The sequence below is a fragment of the Eurypyga helias genome, unplaced genomic scaffold, assembly GCF_000690775.1.
Source record: "Eurypyga helias isolate BGI_N326 unplaced genomic scaffold, ASM69077v1 scaffold629, whole genome shotgun sequence".
Lineage (NCBI taxonomy): Eukaryota > Metazoa > Chordata > Aves > Eurypygiformes > Eurypygidae > Eurypyga > Eurypyga helias.
In genome coordinates this window covers 2,536-22,174 of record NW_010273682.1, presented here as the reverse complement: position 1 = coordinate 22,174, position 19,639 = coordinate 2,536, and the positions used below count along the sequence as shown (strand labels likewise).

Sequence of the window (19,639 nt, the reverse complement as noted above, 5' to 3'; positions counted from 1 at the left end):
TCCTCCTTTTTCCCTTCCCCCCCCCCATCCCCAGTGAAATTGCTTGGTAACTTCTGTTACCAGCATACTGAGAAAGCTAGACTAGGGGCAGTAAGGAAATGCTTTAAAAATGCTAATTATGTTTTTGTTGTAAATAAGAATTGATTGTATTTTCTTTGACAGAATAAACATATGTAAAAGAAATGTGATGTGCATCTGCTTTAATATACATATTTACATGGTAATATTACTTACATTGTTGTGCAGGCCTGGAGGTAAAAATGCTGGCTTTAAAGGGAGAAACAGAAAATATGCCATTTTCGCTGTTGAAATTGTAACTGAGCTTTTTGAGGAGGAGGATTTATGTCCATATTAAATAGCAAAACATGAGTCACTGCCTCATTGCTGCTTGCACCAAAATTCTTTGGTTATAAACAGTTAATCTCCTTTATGTAATTTCATTTAAAAGCTCAGGATTAAGATTCCTATTTCTCTGCCATTTTGGGAGCTAGAAGTTATTTAGGGTATAGTCCTCAGGGCAAGGCTTATTTTTATTTTTACTCTTTACAACTGCATCGAGTGCTAGCCACTAAATCAATGGAGAAAAGAATGATGACTGCTTAAAATTAACCTGCTTCTTTACTACAGGTTTTAACCCAAGAGTTATGTCTATTTCCTCATATTGTTATCACCATACAAGGCTAACTGTAGGTGTATTTTAAGGGTTACTTGTAACTTCTTTTGAACCTTGCACGCCTGTTGTATTACACATGAAGAAAGTACTTGAACCAAGAGTTTGTAATAAGTGATTAGGTGCATACTGGTATGGAAAAATCATCTCTTGAGGGCAGATAAATACGCTTGTGCTTTGAACACTTAAACCACCCCGCTTAGTTTTCAAGTATGTGTTAAAGAGTAGATAGATCAATAAAATTAATATCCAGACCTTTGTATCTTATTTATTGCCAATACTAAAGGCTTTAAGTACTTACTTTTCCAGTGCCTCATCTTACTTCCAGATTAAATGTAGATTACCTTTTCTTTTTTTTTTTAAAGAACAAGTGGAAAGTGGCAACTTTTGGATCTATTGTGTATAATGCCCCACACCTATAAGACCCACGAGTTGAGAAAGATTCTAAGTAGATTTTAGTACTTGTTAGGTCATTTGAGGTGTTCATGACTCACTTTATGTGCTTTCTGGTGAAGGATGCAAGTACTAGGTACTTTTTTTTTTAATTCTGTTGCTCAGCTTTTTGAGTCAAACATACAGAGAACTGATTGTATTTTTCCCCAGATGTTATTCCTTCCCTTGAAAGTGCATACATCTTATTTTCCTTTTCCTTGTCATCATCCCTATGGCTGAGGGTTTTCCTTGAGGCTATTATCTTCAGGAGACTACACACTGAATACCAGTTGAGATGGTTTGTGTGACACCTGTGAAAACTATGTTGGCCCTGTGATACCTGTGCAGAACTTTGGAATTCTGGATGCACTGAAATGACATTAATATTCTAAGGACTGTGTGCTGATTTTAAGGTAAATTCTACCTGCAGATATCTATTTGCACGTATGCCATATCACGTATTTAATAAAAGTATTATTAATGAAAAGAATATATTTTGGCAATATTCCACAATGAGTTTAGACTAAGAATTTACTGTCCCACACCTTTTAGTGATCAGTTAATTCTGTTCATTCACAAACCAACCAAAGGCGGGGGGAAGGGGATGTGTGTGTATGTGTGTGTGCTAATGGTGTTGTATCAATGGTTACCTTTTACTGAAATTTTTATTTGTCCATGTTACTTCTGCTTCCATAGAAGGATATTGATACTAACATAGTAAACAGATAAGCCAGACATTCTGGTGCTTAACGCTGGTATGCTCTGAAGGATCTATGCAGTTGAATGTATTTGACATGCATTCAAAGGAAAGAGATATTCTTTTCTTCCAGAGATGATTCTGAACTAATTTTAGTAAATGTGGGTGGAATTACTGGTGAATGCTTTATTTATTCTTTCCATTGCAGATGTCAAACTCTTTTGGGGATAATTGTACCATTAGAAATAAGTTAGAACATGAGTATGTGAGGAAAAAATAGTCTAACAAAAGGCTATTTAAGATCATTGTAGTGATTTTGAAGGTAGGGAACGTTATTGGGATTATAGTTACCTAAACCTGGTTGGGTAGGCAGGAGGATTCTGATGATGTGCTCATAATGATTTTAACAGGAATGTAAATACGGATGAATTACCTTTATATATAATACTAATTTTTGTCTACTGTTTGAAATTATTCTGCAGAGAGCTGGAAATTTGTAAAACTTGTGTCATCACTTCAATTTGTTTATTATGTCAATTGCTTTGTCTGGTTTGATTATCTGTTCACTCCAAGCTGTATGCCGTCAATGCAACAAACCTCATGTCTCTCAGAAATGTATGACTCTTTCTTCGTTTTAATTAAGTAGCTGAATTTCATCCTACTTCCCAAAGTGAACATGAATCAAGTAAAGCACTACTTTGTTTGACAGAACATGAATCAGCAACAGCTTGGAATTGAAGTAATTTTCAGTTATTTGCGTGTTTACTTCCGAAAGCTGCCTTTGATCTATGGTTGCTTCTGATGGATGAGAAAGCAACACCAGAGTTTGACAGCTGATGTGTGTAACTGCATCAGTCTGAAGTAGATATCCAATAGTACTTGAAAATTTTTGAATAATGAACAGAAAGCAAACAAGCAAGGCTATCTACTTCCGAGGTGTCTAAAAGCTAGCTTATATGAGGAGTAACTTCAGAGTTTTGTGTTTGTTTTCTATTTTTTTTTTCTTTTGAGTCACCAGGCCCCTTGAGTATGACAGCAATTCTTGGTAGAAACATACTGTTAGCTGAAGTCATTCTGAGGTCACTGTCAGATTTTCTTCTTTGGAAGGAAAGAACTGCTTCTACAGCTAAAGCTGTAAAAAAAAAAATTCTAAAACTTCAGATATGTTTGCCAGTGCTCACAATTTTTCTCCTATATTTTTGAGATTGAAACAAGCTCAGCTTATTATACATATATCTACTTACAATATCCATATATATAGATATATCTATATACACTATAAGGTATATAGATATGTTGTCTTGCATGTGAGGGAAAATGCTGTGACTAATAGCTTTACCTGTGATTGTTTTTTTTTTTGCTTCTGTCTTTTCATTCATTCACTGTAGTCATACACTGTACTTGCGTTCATTCTCTTCTTTACAGTCTCTTTACTGGGCTTTTACATTTGCATCTTCTTTTGATCCAGTCTGTGTGATTTTTGAAGATGATGGTCTACTTGTGTACAAAGTATGCATTATGTAAAATTTAACTGTGTTATAGTGCTTGATGCAGCAACTTAGATATTGTTGTTCTGGATCTTATAAGACTATTCTAAAAACTTTGATTTTTTGGAAGATGGCTTAAAAGTCCTACTTGTACTTTAAGTCTTAGTAGGTTAGTTTTACTTCAAGCTTTTATTATGGTCTTCAATATAAAGCAAACTCTGGCTTATACAGAAAAGACTTTTTTTATGAACAATGTAGTTACAGACATATAGACCAGTAACAGTTGTTTTCCTAATCTTTGTGGTTTTCCTAATGGTATGCAGAGGAATTCCTAATGGAATTAGTATAGCATGGTTCGGTTTTAAATTATTGAAGAGACTCATAGCAAGGGTTGAGGTGAAGGCAAGTCATATCTTCTGTTAGAGTAGCCAATAAATCTTGAAAAAATAGACTTTTTCTAGCTCTGCGAGTCCATTTTCTAGAGGAGAGTTTGAAATGTACAGATACAGCTCTCTTAATCAAGAGCCTTTAAATACATCTCAAAAAATTCTCATCAGCTTCTACAACTATTAGATTAGGGTTGCTTTGGAAAAAAACAAAGAAGTGGAATTGATACGAGCTGGAATGTTATGGTCAGAAAGGATGATAGAAAGCACACAAATAAGTAATTATGCTGGGTTTGGCTGGGACAGAGTTAATATTCTTCATAGTGGCTTGTATGGGGCTATGGTTTGGATCTGTACTGAGAATAGTGCTGATAACACAGGGGTGTTTTTGTTACCACTCAGCAGTGATTGCACAGAGTCAGGGCCTTTTCTGCTACTCACACCACCCCACCAGTGAGGAGGCTGGGGGTGCACAAGAAGTTGGGAGGGGACACAGCCGGGACAGTTGATCCCAACTGACCAAAGGGATATTCCATACCATGTGATGTCATGCCTAGCATATAAAGCTGGGAGAAGAAGGAGGAAGGGGAAAAGTGCAGAATGATGGTGTTTGTATTCCCAAGGGACCATTACATATGATGGAGCCCTGCTTTTCTGGAGATGGCTGAACACCTGCCTGCCAATGAGAAGTGGTGAATAAATTCTTTGCTTTGCTTTGGTTGCATGTGCAGCTTTTGCTTTACCTATTAAACTGTCTTATCTCAGCCCATGAGTTTTCTCACTTTAATTCTTCTGATTCTCTCCCCCATCCCACCAGGGGTCAGTGAGTGAGTGGCTACGTGGTGCTTAGTTGCCAGCTGGGGTTAAACTACAACAGTAATAAGGTGGGAGCTTTTGGATCTATTGTTTGTAATTCCCCACACTTCTAAGACTCATGAGTTGAAGAAGACTAAGTAGATTTCAGTGCTTGTTAAGTAATTTTTCATGTCACAAATAGCTAACTCTGTGGATGAAATACTCTGATACTAAAAAATAAGACTGGAGAATGAAAGGAGGTCCTGTATATAAATTAGACTACAAGATAAATTTAGGTCAGCAGCAGTAATTTACTCTTCTAGAAGTTGGTTAGCATCTGTGAATTCTTTTTTTCCCCTCACTCTCTGTGTAGAAAAATTACAGGCCTTGTACTTTTTTGGAAGACTTCTTACATCACCATATAGTGCATGCTGTGAAATGACAATTCTTGTTGAAAGTGAAAATTATAAATTCTGAGTCAGTGAATGAGGACTGTGCAGAGGGAAAAATACCAGCTACTAGTTTGTTTTTGTTACATCACCGAGGAATTGGAAATTGCATTATCTTGATTTTGGAGTGAAAAGAAGGTTTTACTTTTCAAATTTAGACTCAGAATAAAAAACACCAAGATGAATTCTACCAAGGGACCATACAAAGTACAGTGTGTGTTCTAAGTCATCTAAGGAAGAAGAAATGTTGATATTGGGGTAATATTTGAGAGGAAAAATGTGGGTTTTTTGAGGCACTTTTTATAGTCTTGAAACTTTTCTTAAAATTTAAGGGAGAAAAGCTTAATGTTTCCTCATAGTAATTATTGTCTAAACTCACAGAAACTGATACTAGGAAGAATGATGTTGTTATATCATAATATGTTTGTTTTGGCTCAGGAACAGAAAGGAGTTGAATTCTATTTGTATGAATTAGAAATCCTTTCTCTCTTTGACAGTTGTTTATTAGGCAAACAAATAAGAAACTTTAGTTGACCAAACTGATCCTGGTAAACAAGGTTACTATGTATAGAAAACTGCTGTGCAGCTAAATGTGTTTTTTCCATTCTTACATTAATTACACTAGAAGTTTCATGTGTAGTGGTGTGCATGATCAGAATTGTTTAATATATGGATCATGCAGCTTTTATTCATACGTGCTGTAAAATGACCACGGCACATATATCTGAAGTAGAAGATCAGAATGAGAAATTGGTTTTGAAAATGAGATTTCAATAGAAAAGTGTTACAATGTCAGTTGGAAGGAAATGTTCATACTGTGATATTATCAGGATTTCTGACTTCTTGAAAATAGGTATTAACATTTCCAGAATAATTTTATTCTTTCTTATTATAGAAGCCTGAAAGTTAATGTTTCTTCTCTTTATTTGCTCTGGTTAGAGGTAATGGAGAGAGGGAAAGGTTAACGGACAAAACTGCTTAATGCTTCTTTGGCCCCATCGTAGTCTTGGACTTAGTTACAGTGTGGTTTATATCCCTATTCTAGAATCTTGCATGTTAGCATAAATTTGATATACATGAAGGCTTGCATACATAAATGGTACAGCATAGATAGAGAAAAAGGCCTTTGGCTTCTAGGACAATTTAAATTAGTTTTGAGGTAATTACATATGGTGCCTAGCTAACTGTGGTCTTCAAAAGATTTTGAAGTGAAGAAAGTGCAGCATACATCTCAGGAGCCCTAGTATTGTATTTTAATACATTAGATTAGTTAAAATTTATAAAATAGTTAATATGATACACAGATCTGTAATATGTATGTGTGTGTGTCTAAATGAGTAATGTTTTTTAAATTCTTGTACTAGATTTTTTGAGAAGGAAGCCTCTTTTTATAGCAGTTATTTTACAGTGCCAGAAATATAAGCAGTTTGATATATTAGATGTCTCATTTAAAAAGTACGTCTCAAATGTCTTCTCTATCTTTGCAATTTCAAATCCTAGGGCAAATTATCAGATAAAACATCATTTTGATTCCAGATACTTTTGTCATTTGCAACAACATAGAGGATCGTGTACAAACAATTTTGTACAGGTCTAATGAATGGCATGTAAAATCTCCTCTCTTGTAATAGGTGGTTTGAAGACTGTTACTATTTGTACAGCTCATGCTTCTCAGTCTTTGTTTGACTGAGGCTCTTAAAGGAAATTATTTTAATGAAACAACAGATCCTTCCATGGAACTAGGTCTGTTTATAATACAGTTATTGTAATCTATGTCAAATAGATGTTCAGACATTCCTGTTATATAATTTATGTTTACAGAAGTATAATTAAAATGTAAGCATACATAACATTGTGAAATAAAAGGAAACTTACTGCTTTACACCGGTGTTAAGAAAGGATTGTACATTTACAGGACATACCAGATTATATTTTATCAGAGGAGTATTTACCTTTGATAATGAATAAAATGAAAACTAGTCTTAAAACCCCTCATTAATATTTGTGATTTCAAGTCATTTTTCTGCTTTCTAGAATTTTTTCCCCTTTTTGTTACCAAAAGCCTGAAATTCCACAATTAAAGACAAAATTAAAAAATAAAACTTGTTAAAATGTTAGTTTTCGCTTAGCTAGAGTGGTACATAGAAAGCAGTTTAATGAATTTTAAGTCTGTGTCTACCCATCTGCATAGGACAGGTTGCTATGTAAAAAATCTTCACCCTGAAAGTAAAGGAGATTCTCTAAGGAAGTCTTATGGGCCAAGCACTTTTATGTTATTGACAGAAATATTTATCTGCATTTCTAGTTTGCCTTGGTAACCAGTATGTTGTACAGGAGAACAGAAATACTGGAAGAAGAATTGAATCATTCTGAATAGGCTAAATCCTGTCAGATACTGACCTTTTATACAAATAGGAAATTAGGATTTACGCATCACAGTCACAGAATAGTTTAGGTCGTTGAGGACTTCTGTAGGTCATTTGGTCTAGTGCGGAAAGCAGGGCCAACTTCCAAGTCTAATGTCATTTGGTGTTAGATCAGGTTGCTCAAACATTGTCTAGGTGAGTTTTGAAGGTCTCCAAGGATCACCCAACTTCTGGGCACCCTTTTTCAATGCTGAACAGTGTTCTTTGTGAGCTTCTTTTTCCCAATACCTAATTAGTTACTGAACATGTCACTCATTTTTTATCATGTTATTCTAATCCCTCACTCACTGAAATTGCTAAATTTTTCCTTCTGTTTTCAGTAAATACAGATTTAGACCAACACAGAGAATTTTGACAGTATTTTCAGTGCAACATTCCACTTAAGGGGTGTTAACACCATAATCCTCTGCAGCCATCCATCTGAACTTCTAGGTGTGTAAAACTAAGTTACAGAAAGCACAGACTTCAGTGGTTGATTAATCAAGGGCTATTTAGCAATTCATTTTTCCTGAATTGCTACAGTTAGCCCCAGCGTTAAAGAAAAGTCAGTTCATAAACACAGTGCTATAGTGAGAGCTTGGGTAAATGTTGTATCTCGGTCTACAGTGCTGTATTCTGGTCCTGTCATGGTGTTTTGCAGGCTAATGCAAACGAAGGAGACAAAGCGATGTAAACTTTTCAAACTCCTTTGTGCTAATACTCTCTTGGGGAACATTCAGTGACTAATCTTCTTTCTTCATGCTGTAGAAGGAGCTGTGGTCCTTCATTCCCTTTCCAGATACAAATTTTCCTAATTGAGTACTCAGGGACTTTTAGAAGTTTTTTGTTTTTATTTTGCCAAATCTGTTTTTAAAAATGTTTTTAAAATTGAACTTAAATTGTATTTTTAAGCATCTACTTTAAGTAGTTAAATTTTTCTTAATATAAGAAATCTTATGGTCTTCCCTGAGCTTGTTGGAAGTTTGCAAACCTGGGAACACCTACCCTGAATATGAGAGTCATGGTGGGAAGGGACCTCTAGTCCACCTCCCTGATCAAAGCAGCATCAATTAGAACAATACATTCAGAGTCTTGTCCTGAACTTGGGATTTTGAATCCTAAGAATGGAGACTCCGCCAGCTGTCTGGGCACTTAATTCCAATGTTTGAGAACTCTGACACTGAAGAACGTCTTTTAAGGTTTAAATGGAATTTCTTGTGTATTCAGTTTGTGCCCATCGCCTCTCATCGGTCAGTGGGCAGCACTGAGGAGAATCTGCCTCCATCTTTTTACTGCCTCACATCAGATTAAATAAGGCCCCCAAGCCTTATCTTCTTGACACTAAAACCCCATGTTGTCTAAGCTTCTGCTCAAATAATAGATGCGGTAATCCCTTAATCATTTCAGTTGCCCTGTGATGGACTCATTCCCGTCTGTCTGAGTTTCTTCTGCTGAATAGGGAAGAATAATCACCTCCCTTAAACTGCTGGTGATGCTCTTCCTAGTGCAGGCCAGGATGCTGTCAGCTGCCTTTGACACAAGGATGCATTCCTGGTTCTTGGTCAGGTTTGTGTCCCTTGGAACCTCCAGGTCCTTTCCCGCAAGCTAATTCCCAGTTGGCTGGCCCCCAGCCTGCTCTGGTGCACGGTGTTACTCATCCACAGTTGCAGGACTTGTATTTACTGCTGTTGGACTTCGTAAGATCCCTTTAGGTTTGTTTCTCCCATTTGCTGAGGCAGCACAACCCCTCCTGGTTTTGAGGTGAGGGTGCACTCTGTTTTACCATCCAGGTCATTAATGAAGACGTTGGAGTATTGCCCCCAGTGTACACCCCTGAGGTAAACCACTGGTGGCTGGCTACCCTGCCACTGTTCACAACTCTCTAAGCTCAACAGTTCAGCCAGTCCACATCACTTCCATTTGTCCAGCCTGTACTTCATCCATGTATCTATGAGGGTATTATCGGAGATGATGTCAAAAGCCTTGCTAGAATGAGATAAATAGCTCCCACTATCCAAGCCACTCATCTCGTGTAAGGCTGTTAAGTTGGTTGGTCAGACATGATCTCCCCTTCACAAATCCAGGCTGACTACTCCCAGTCACCTTTTTGTCCTTCATATGTTTGTAAATGGTTTTGAGGAGGATTTACTCAAGTCTCAAGGCAGTTGCAAATGTAATGTAGACTTCATTTTATAAAGGTAGAAAAACACAGGTGAAAACAAATGGAGGGGCTAGGGGGAGAGGCTTGAGAAGTACCAGCTTTTCAATGAGCTCTGTAGCTAGCCCAGCTCTGGTACGGCCGACTGGCAGCAAGCAGCTGGTGTTGGCAGGGGCAGAAGTGTTCAGGCATGAGAGCTTTCCCCCCTGGTTGAGGATTCCCAGCATTGTAAAGTCACTGGGATCTCCTGTAGGATGAACTCCGGAGATGAGTCCTGAAGCTTTATATTGAAATGATATTATCTATGTGGATTTTGCTAGCACAAAAAGAGGTTGAGCTAAATTGCTTCTAAGTATAGGGCTCTGTTGAGTTCTTCTATAGTTAGCCCTGTTAAGCAAGGAATAGCACCTTCGTTACACCAAGCTTACTGTGACTCTGAAGAAAAGATTTAGCCTTTATTTTAGTATGTTTATTAGTACCAAAATGTTGAAATCTGAGCTTTTAGCAGTAATTCACTATAATCCTGAAGCCTTTAAAATTTAAAGGAAATCTATGGTGCGGTTTCTTTGGTAGAAATAGAATAAAAATCTTATGCAGTTGGAAAATTACAGCCTGTGTAGGCGTTGAAATGCCTCCTGCTTCACATTCTTAATTGGCAGCAAGCCAGACACTAAGCATTTCTGCTTTAAAGGGAAACACTCCCCTTTTCTTTAAATTTCTGATGGACAAGGGTTGCATTTTGGTTGCATTTTTTCTTCCCTTTTGGTATAACATGAATAAAATTTTCAGTTAAATAGCATCTGCAGTTACCTTGACCTTTTGCATTATTGCTGGATAATACAAAGATATGCATTTTTCCTTGCAAATTGTATAGTAAGAAGTTGTGGCCTCATCTACTCTGGGATCTCTAGATTTCTCTGTTCTGTTTTAAAACTTTGTTGGAATTAGTATGTGATACTCAGAGAAATCTGCCATAAATATCAAAGGCTTTAATACTCGTGACTTTATATTAGATAATAAAATGGTTTTGAATAATGAAGAAATATTGCAAACTGTAAATAGATCAGATATTTATCACTTACTTAAGTCCATTTTCAGTAGTTGAGAGATTACTGTCCTTTACTGAGTTTAGATTTTACTTGGAGATACATACTGTGAGAGAGCTTACACATGTTTAACAAATAATACTGCAGGGATGCCAATATTAAAGTTAGTCTGAAAATCTTTACTCTCATCCATTCTTGCTGGTTTTGAATAGCATTAAAAAGGGCTTTGGTGTAGTTTTCCCTGTCAAAACTTGTCAACATTCTTGTGTTTACAGACAACAGTGAAAAATACAGAGTGGTGTATATGGTAACTAGCCAAAAAGTTGGTTTGCAATACTTTTTAAGAAAATCACATCAACTTAATTTTACATCAGTAACAGTCTTAAGAGAGGATTTAAAAACTACAGAAATACTGACACATTTTTCGCAGTTGGAATACACGGATTTTTATTTTTTTTTAAATACAGTATTGAATCATAGAATCGCAGAATGGTTTGCATTGGAAGGGACCTTTAAAGCCCATCTAGTTCCAACCCCCCTGCCATGGGCAGGGACACCTTCCACTAGACCAGGTTGCTCAAAGCCTCATCCAGCCTGGCCTTGAACACTTCCAGGGATGGGACATCCACAACATCTCTGGATTAGTATTAGTAATTTCTGGATTAACATCTCTGGATTGGATTAGTAATTTCCTGTATTCCTAAAGTGACATAGTTACCAAGAAAAAAATATAAAACATTTTAAAAATACAGGAAATTATAATTGTTTTTATGTTCTCTCAAGCCTTTTCTTCTTGACCTTAAAATTACGTTTCTTAAATTTGCCCTGTTTTCAGTTTGTTAAATTTTGTTTATAAATATTTTTGTTATTACGCTCTGACTTTGTGAATTTCAGTGGTGTGTTGTTTTTTTAAATCTGCGTTGACCTCCACACTGGCTGTGGTTTCTGTTCACTCTTTATTACTGTAAATGTAGAGTCACAATGAAGGGTGAAGTGTCTGTTCTGAAATGATTCCCAAATTTTATCATAGAATCACAGAATGGTTTGGGTTGGAAGGGACCTTAAAGATCATCTAGTTCCAACCCCCCTGCCATGGGCAGGGACACCTTGCACTAGACCAGGTTGCTCAAAGCCACATCCAGCCTGGCCTTGAACACTTCCAGGGATGGGGCATCCACAACATCTCTGGGCAACCTGTTCCAGTGCCTCACCACCCTCTCTGTGAAGAATTTCTTCCTGATATCTAATCTAAACCTCCCTGATTTCAATTTATACCCATTACCAATACCCCATACCCAAATTTTGCGCAGTGGGTCAGGATGTTGGAGCCCTGCTGGCAGCAATGTGTGATAACCTCAGTGCAATGCTCACAGCTTTCTGCTCACTTGTTACTTAGAAGGTGTATATGGTCCATAAAAAAGAAAAAAGTCAAAAATACTCTTTCCTGGTGTGTAGCACCCATTTAGAACAGTTATTGCCACGATTAAGTTTGTGATGGATCCCTCTTGATTGCTCCGTAACTCAGGGAAGTAGGAATGTTTTATTTTGTCCTAGATTAGTTATATTAGTAACTATATTAGGTGCTATAATCACAAAAGCATTTCTAAAGATACTAATGTATTACTAAGTGAGAAATCAATGGGACCACTTGCAGTGGTGGAGTTACGCACAGACATGAATGTCTGTAGGACTAAGGCTTGTAATGTGTTTCTGTGGGCAGGAGCCACCATTTAATTACAACACAAGTACGTGCAGGGGAGCTAGTCTCTGTGTCTGCCTTGACAGGCGATAAACAGACACTCTCACTGTCCATCGCATCTACTTAGGGCAAGATAAATTGCTCTTTATTGAGTCCTATTTCTCTCCATAGATTTTAAAGGGAAAATATCTTAGAGGCAGAGACACACAATCTAACCATCATACATGCTTTAGACACATGCTTTCAAATTGCAGCCACTTTGTGTTATTCTGTACAAAAAAAGACACATCTGCCATAGCAAAATTTACTCTTTCTGGAATGGGAAGGTTTTGTTGGGCCAGAGGTTTGCCCATGTTGAGACCCTTATACAGAGTGATGGTTTGTAGTTGGTGAGTTAGATAATTACACCCCTCTGCAGAATGGAAACCTAACAGAGAAGTGGACTGGGTGGGTGTGTGACTCTCCGCCTTGCAATAAGATTGCAATTCCGCAATTCCTGCCTTCCAGCCTGTACTTAATCTTCCAGAATGTACTGCTTTCTAACATAGAAAATTATCTTTGTGAGGATACTGAAGAATACTTTCTTTCAAAAATACACTAAAATTGAAGTTTACTAAACACGATTAAGTTAATGTTGATGATACCTAATTGCTATTTAAATATTTTCACTGGGAAATTATAGAATGCAAAGAAAAAATATCTTTACAGTAGGATGTTACAATATTTCTGTTGGGGTATTTTAGTCTCTGATAATTTTTAACCAAAGCTTTCTCTTTTGCTTTTTGCGTATTATACAAGCATAACCTCATTTTAAAAAGCACATATGTATGCATTTAATGAAATAGATCTAAATTGGCCTGCTTGACTGTACCTAAAAATTCATTTGATCTTCTGAAAGACATGAATGTTGAGGATGATGTGGAGCATTAATGGAATGTGTGAAGACCTTTCCAGCTGTAAATCTTGCAGGAGGGTTTTGCATCTTAACTGTGAATTCCCTAATATACTTCAGAGGCAGAACAAAACTGGAATGGTTGTGCAAATCTACTGTCCTGTGACCAATTTATGTACCCAGTCCCCTTCCTGAGCTCATATGTTTCACTTGGAATTATGCCAGGATAAGGAGTGGTATATGGAAATACTTAAAAGTAGTTTTACTACAAATTCCTTTTAAAATTATGTGTATAATCATATTGTACATTTAATTGTAATGTCACACTAAGAAAAAAGTGCTTGCATGTGTAGGGTTGAGCTTTGCGTGCTTACTTAAAAATGAGCTGCTTAGCTGTTGGAACAAATCTGAATTTGTTTAGAAAAATGGATTTTATGCATTTAAACAGGAAAAAGGATGTGTTGATGTTTAGTTTTATATTTATTTTGGCATCCAGACCTTTTCTCTTTCTGATTCCGTTCTAGAATTTTATTCACTTGGGTAGTTTTTGTTTTCATTTCATGCCTTTTCCTCATTACTGCTTACCCGTTCCCTCCCATCCTGCTTTTTTGGTTCCTTTTTTCAATTACGGGATAGCATTGGGAGAGACAGGATGAGGGGGAATGTACAAGATCTGTAATCTAACCAAGTTTTTGCATCCTTCTTTAGTCATGTTTGTCATTGTGTATCTGCTTATATATCTGAATTTTTCTCAACAAAAAGGAAAAAAATGATAGATTTCTGATAAAATGTTGTATGTTGAGTATAGTTTTCATTTGTATCTTCTATTCGTCCCCTTGCTATGCTTTATCACTTGTGTTGTTATAATATAAAAGCTTCCCCAAAACACTGCCATGATCATCCAGTTTGAAAAGATCTTCTTAAACATTATGTATTTTTTTCCAAAACTACACTAAAAATTAAAAAATTCCATATTAGAAATTATACATAAGGGCTTTTATGGTTGATATTGTGTTAATACTGTTTTCTTCTACATATTATATATAAAAGTAATGCCTCCCTTGACTTATTTCATTAATAACCATGGTAGTTTGGGTTTGTTGTTTGTTTTTTAAATGAAAGCTGTGAGCTTGTAACCACTGTAGAGAGTAATGTATTGTATGTATATATTTTTTGTAAGTTCTGGCCAGGATATCCAAGGAACAAGTGTGGTGGCAAATCTTCCAGTTCTGATGCGACAGAATCCTGCAGAAACACTTCGTCGGGTTTTACCAAAAATCAGAGTAAGTTGTGTGTAATGTGGTTTGATTGTATCTTTTTCTGCCAGTGTAAATATTTTAATAAAGGTAAAAAAAAAAAAAAAAATCCCACTTATATTGCAAACTCAGTTCCTGGGAAAGGTATGTCCAGTAGATCTTTCCTATTAATTCACTGAATTTACAGTGTATTGCAGGTATTATACTTTTCAAAAAATTTTACAACAGGAAAAGAAATGAGAATTAATACTATTTACATATTTTAAAGATCTACCAGTGTTTTGACAGCTTTTTGAGAACTGTTTTTGAGGATCAGCCAGTCATAATGGTTCATTTTGGTATTCTTATTCTCCTTCAATCCAAACATTGATTTTCATGCTGCTGTCCAGAAAAGTATACTTTGCTTTTATCTGTCCGAAGTTGCATGCGCTGCCCTCTGCATTTTTAGTAAGTCACTGCTAGCTATGGTAGATGTATGCTGTCGGTGTAACATTACACAGTAATCTATATATAGAAATGTTTGTATCAAGGTTAGTTGGGTTGTTTAACCTGGAGAGCAGAAGGCTTCAGGGAGACCTTACTGCAGCCATTCAACACTTGAAGGAGGCTTACAAGAAAGATGGGGACAGACGTTTTAGCAGAGCCTGTTGTGATAGGACAAGGGGGCAATGATTTTAAACTTAGGGAGGGTAGATTCAGACTAGTTGTAGGGAAGAAATTTTTTATGATGAGGGTGGTGAGGCACTGGAACAGGTTGCCCAGTGAGGTGGTAGATGCCCCATCCCTGGAAATGTTCAAGGCCAAGTTGGATGAGGCTTTGAGCAACCTGGGCTGATGTCCTTGCTCCTGGCAGGGGGGTTGGAACTGGATGATCTTTAAGGTCCCTTCCAACCCAAACCATTCTGTGTTTCTATGATTTTAAGGATGGTAAATATCTCTGTATTTCCATTCTGCCCCAGCTATCATCCCTTGCCTAGAAGAAATGAAAAAGTTTATTTAAGATACAAATTAATGAGCAGCTTCAGCCAAATAAGAACAAACTGCATCACAAATGCAAATGCAAAGCCTAATAACTAAATACAGCTAAATAGCTCTACCTCTAATAACTCTATATCGGGCTACAGCAGGTGTTAAGACTTTGATTGTGTTAGCTTGCCTGTTAGAGTGGTTTTCAGTGATTTTTTAGAGGCTTCCAGATGAATGGAAAAACACATTGGTGTTGGCTGTCAGAATATCGGAAGGTTTATTTTGGTAACAGCAAATTTCTAAAGGTGGGTTTTTTCATTGGATTAGTGTATTGTCAGTCTTCTACTGATACCATTGACAGTTTTTATGTGATTAAATCAATGTTTTGATTTAGAACTGTCTCTGGCCTGGTCTCATGTAATTGATCACTTTGATATAAGCCCAGTTCTCATTTATACAAATTGTCAGCTAAAGGAACATTGTGCTTGTTAGTAGCAGTTTGGCTGTAGTGGCTGTTCGGATGTATATGCTCTCTGTGGGACGAGAGGTAAAAATCACAAGGGTTTCTCGTAGAAATTTTATTTTCAAAGCATTGAGTTGTGTTTGTAATTTTATGGACAGACTCAGTTTCCCTATATGTTTTTAGGGATATATTTGACATTTTCAGTAGTGTGATTCAGTCATGATTTTACCAGGACACTTTGTAGAATTTAATTTTTTTTCTCCCCATATAATTTGATATTCTTTCTTTTTAACAGTTTGCCAAAAGGAATGTTATTTTCTTGTGGCAGACAACTAATGCTTAAGAAGAGTATTGGATCACTTCAGAAAGATGGAAATAATTTAACTAGTTACTGACTCAAGCTAAATATGAATTTGATGATCTGAAAGACATTGAACTGAAAGTTTAAGTTATATTAAGAATCTCCTCAGCTCTTTGTCCTCTGTATCTCAGACACTTTAGGGATGAGAAGCAAAAATCTTCTGCGGTAGCTACTGTGAGTTTTCTTGTTACATCTGTATCACATTCTCGTTGCCAGGTGTAAGAAAGTATATAATTATATTAGAAACAAAGGTGAGATGTCTGAGTCACATGCTTATGTTATACAGTTTTCTCTCTGCTGAGGAGATAATTACTGAATAGTGAAGTGGTCCCATGCAAAGTGATACTCGTTTGTTCCCGTCAATTTTCATTTATATTTCATTGTTCCTTTGCTGAAGTTTTTTATTGAAAAGCTGCATGGATATGTATCTCTCAGCCTTTTGGTTGGAGTTTTTGTTGGTGGTGGTGGTGGTTGGTTGGGTTTTTTTACTTTTAAGGCAGCTACCTTGACATTACATTAATTAAAGAATTACAGAAAAAAATACCATATTATGAAAAATTACTTGGTGTATTTCTTGTTGCCTGTGGAATTGGTCTTAAACTGAATCTCCGTCTCCTTATCTTAAGAAAAGAGGCTGCTCAAGAGACAATTCAGTATTTGTGAAAAAATAATTTAATGAGTTATATTCTGCTCATCTGTTATGAATTAATTGACAGAAAGATGAGGAACAAATATGTATGTAGTCCTCAACATGATTATTTAGCAAATATTATTCCGTAGGCTATTTAAATACAAGCCCTACTGCAGAGGAGACTTAGATTTCATGTGCTAGATGTACTCAGTGATATTCCATGCGCTGATAATGCTGGGGGCCACCCAGCTGGAAAGCAGCTTTGTAGAAAAGGACCTGGGGGTCCTGGTGGATACGAAGCTGAACAGGAGGCAGCAGTGAGGAGTTGGAGGAAGGTGAACCTTCCCCTCCACCCTCTACTCTGCCTTATGCTCTTCTATACCTGGGGCACTGTGTTCAGTTCTGGGCTCCTCAGTATAAGAGAGACATGGACGTACTGGAGAGGGTACAGTGAAGGGCCATGAAGAGAATTAAGGGACTGGAGAATCTCTCCTGTGAGGAAAGGCTGAGACTCTTCATCCTGCAGAAGAGAAAGCTTGGAGGGGATCTTACCAACGTATATAAATACCCAACAGGAAGATGCAAAGAGGACAGGCTCTTTTCAGTGGCACCCAGTGACAGGGCAAGAGGCAGTGGGCACAAACTGAAACACAGGAGGTTCCTTCTGAACATCAGGAAACACTTTTTCACTGTGAGGGTGACTGACTGCTGGCACATGTTGCCCAGGGAGGTTGTGGTCTCCCTCCTTGGAGGTATTTGGAAGCCATGTGGACATGCTCTGGCTCTAGGTGTTCTGTTGGAGCAGGGGGGTGGACAAAATGACCTCCAGAGGACCCTTCCAGCCCCAACCATTTTGTGAAGATCAGACATCACCTTTCAGCTTCATATTAGCGCCTGAAAGTTCCACGGTTCCAGAAGACTCCTATTTCATAAGAGGAGCTGTTGCAATTTTTGTCTGATTATTGAAATTCCGCAAATGACCAAGAAATAGCTGTCCCTGGAACTGAGGACTAGTATGGGCAGACACATTGTTTAGAAAACATTATACTTGCACTTCTGGTGTTCTTCGCACGACGCAGGTCAGTGGGCATTTTGGTTAAACATATATGTGTATTAAAAAAATGCTCTAAGAAAAAGAATTACTTGAAGTTGCAAAGTAACTGAAAACTCTTTTACTTACACCAAGTTTCAGCAGTTCACCACCACATGTTATTCTGACATTCATAATGCATTCTTTCCTAAACCAACCTACCAACTTAAAGAAAAGTTTATTTACTTCCTGTTTAACATAGTGAATCTGGTTTTGTCTCTGGTGTTTCTGCTTTGGGAGCAGAGTTCTTCCTGAAATAAAGGAGTAAAAAGAAATGTTAGGGTTTTTTTACCCTTACTTGTCAGGGTGTGGTGAAGTGGTAGTATTTGCCTCTCCGTCTTTAATAAAAAGTTTAATATGAGAATATAGTTTTTGATTCTAGTTTTAGAATTTTTATGTAGAGGTGGAGTAAAAATTTAAAAGGATAATCATTAGCTTGATCAGGCCTAGGGCCTGAAAAATATTTGTTCAAGCTCAGTGTGTTTAGATCTGCTGGTACTTAATTACTTTGTTAAAGTATCTTCCTGTATGATTTTAAAGGGTAGTTCAACTGTAAACAGTATATGAAAAAGAAGAGTTAAGAATTAAAGACACAGATATTAGAAATGAAGCAGATAATTTCAATAATAAATCCAATGAATCTTTGAGCAAATAATTGAGAAAAATGGTGCAGTTTTATCTTGCAGTGTCTAAATCCAAACTGAATGCCTTCCTAGATGATAAACTGAATGAAACTTAAGTTAATGGGCTCAAGGCAGAAGTAAAAGAGTGAACTATAATGAGGTCAGTCCAAATCTGTGTGTTCCTTTCAGGTTTAAGCTTTATAAATTAAAACTTTTTGGAATGTATGTGAGTTAATTTTTTTCTGTGACTATACTCTTACAAAGCAGATTCTTCAATGTTACCCAATATTTAAATCAGTACTGGAAGAACAGTTCTGTTGTACTCATGTTCACTCCACTTTTAACTAACAGCCAGTATTTGGCATCTTTAACCACTTGACCTATTTTTTTTCTCCTTGTTTTTATTGGGGGAATAGTCCTGACCATTAAATGGCAACTGTTACTGTCTATAAAGGCGTAATCTAACTCAGCTGCGCTTGGTCTTGCAAATGTAGTTTGGCATTGCAGGGAAATAAGCTGATTTAAATTACTGCACGTGGTTTCACTTTTGTAGATTGGGAAAAATCATTTGTGAATTCATATTCACATGAAAAATGACTTGTATAGTGGTTTCAGTGTGCAAATTGTTGTCACCATATAAATGGGTAAGGAAACCAGTGCATACTTCTGCATACTTGCAGAAATGCAAAAGCAAAAATATATACTGTTTTTATTAGAGTTGAGGATAAAACAGATACAGGAATAAAGAAATGGAAGGAATGTTCTGGCTGGATAAATTACAAATTTTTATTTCACTTATGAGAAATTTTATAAACCTGGTTACTTTCATAAATAATTACAGAAATAGATATATGCAAATTGTTTATAAAATTATATCAAAGAACTTTATATATTTAACATAAGTGTGCTAGGTCTGAGATGGGTAAAATCAAACCTACAATATGTCAATAAATATCCTAGGTCTAAATAATGAATAAATTGTGTGTCAGTATTTTGGTTATGCTAATAAAACAAGTACATTGTATATAATTTAGATGTTAATGTAGGAATGAGATTATGAATATCTGCAGTTAAAATGAAGTGGATCCTTATATGGATTCTTTTGCGCAGAGCTCCCAACTCGGGATTTCTGC

The 19,639-nt window shown here is 36.6% G+C and overlaps 1 protein-coding gene across 1 annotated transcript in view; it reads left to right on the top strand.

The window, feature by feature from the left end:
• LOC104515526 (serine/threonine-protein phosphatase 4 regulatory subunit 4-like) overlaps window positions 1–14,399 on the top strand; it is a gene marked incomplete at its 3' end in the record, with an annotated part of 25,142 nt that extends 10,743 nt beyond the window's left edge. Inside the window, exon 3 of the mRNA XM_010159536.1 lies at window positions 14,297–14,399. Within this exon, the coding sequence (XP_010157838.1) occupies window positions 14,297–14,399 (103 nt within the window). The remainder of the gene's footprint in view (window positions 1–14,296) is intronic.
• Between the last annotated feature and the right edge of the window lie 5,240 nt (window positions 14,400–19,639).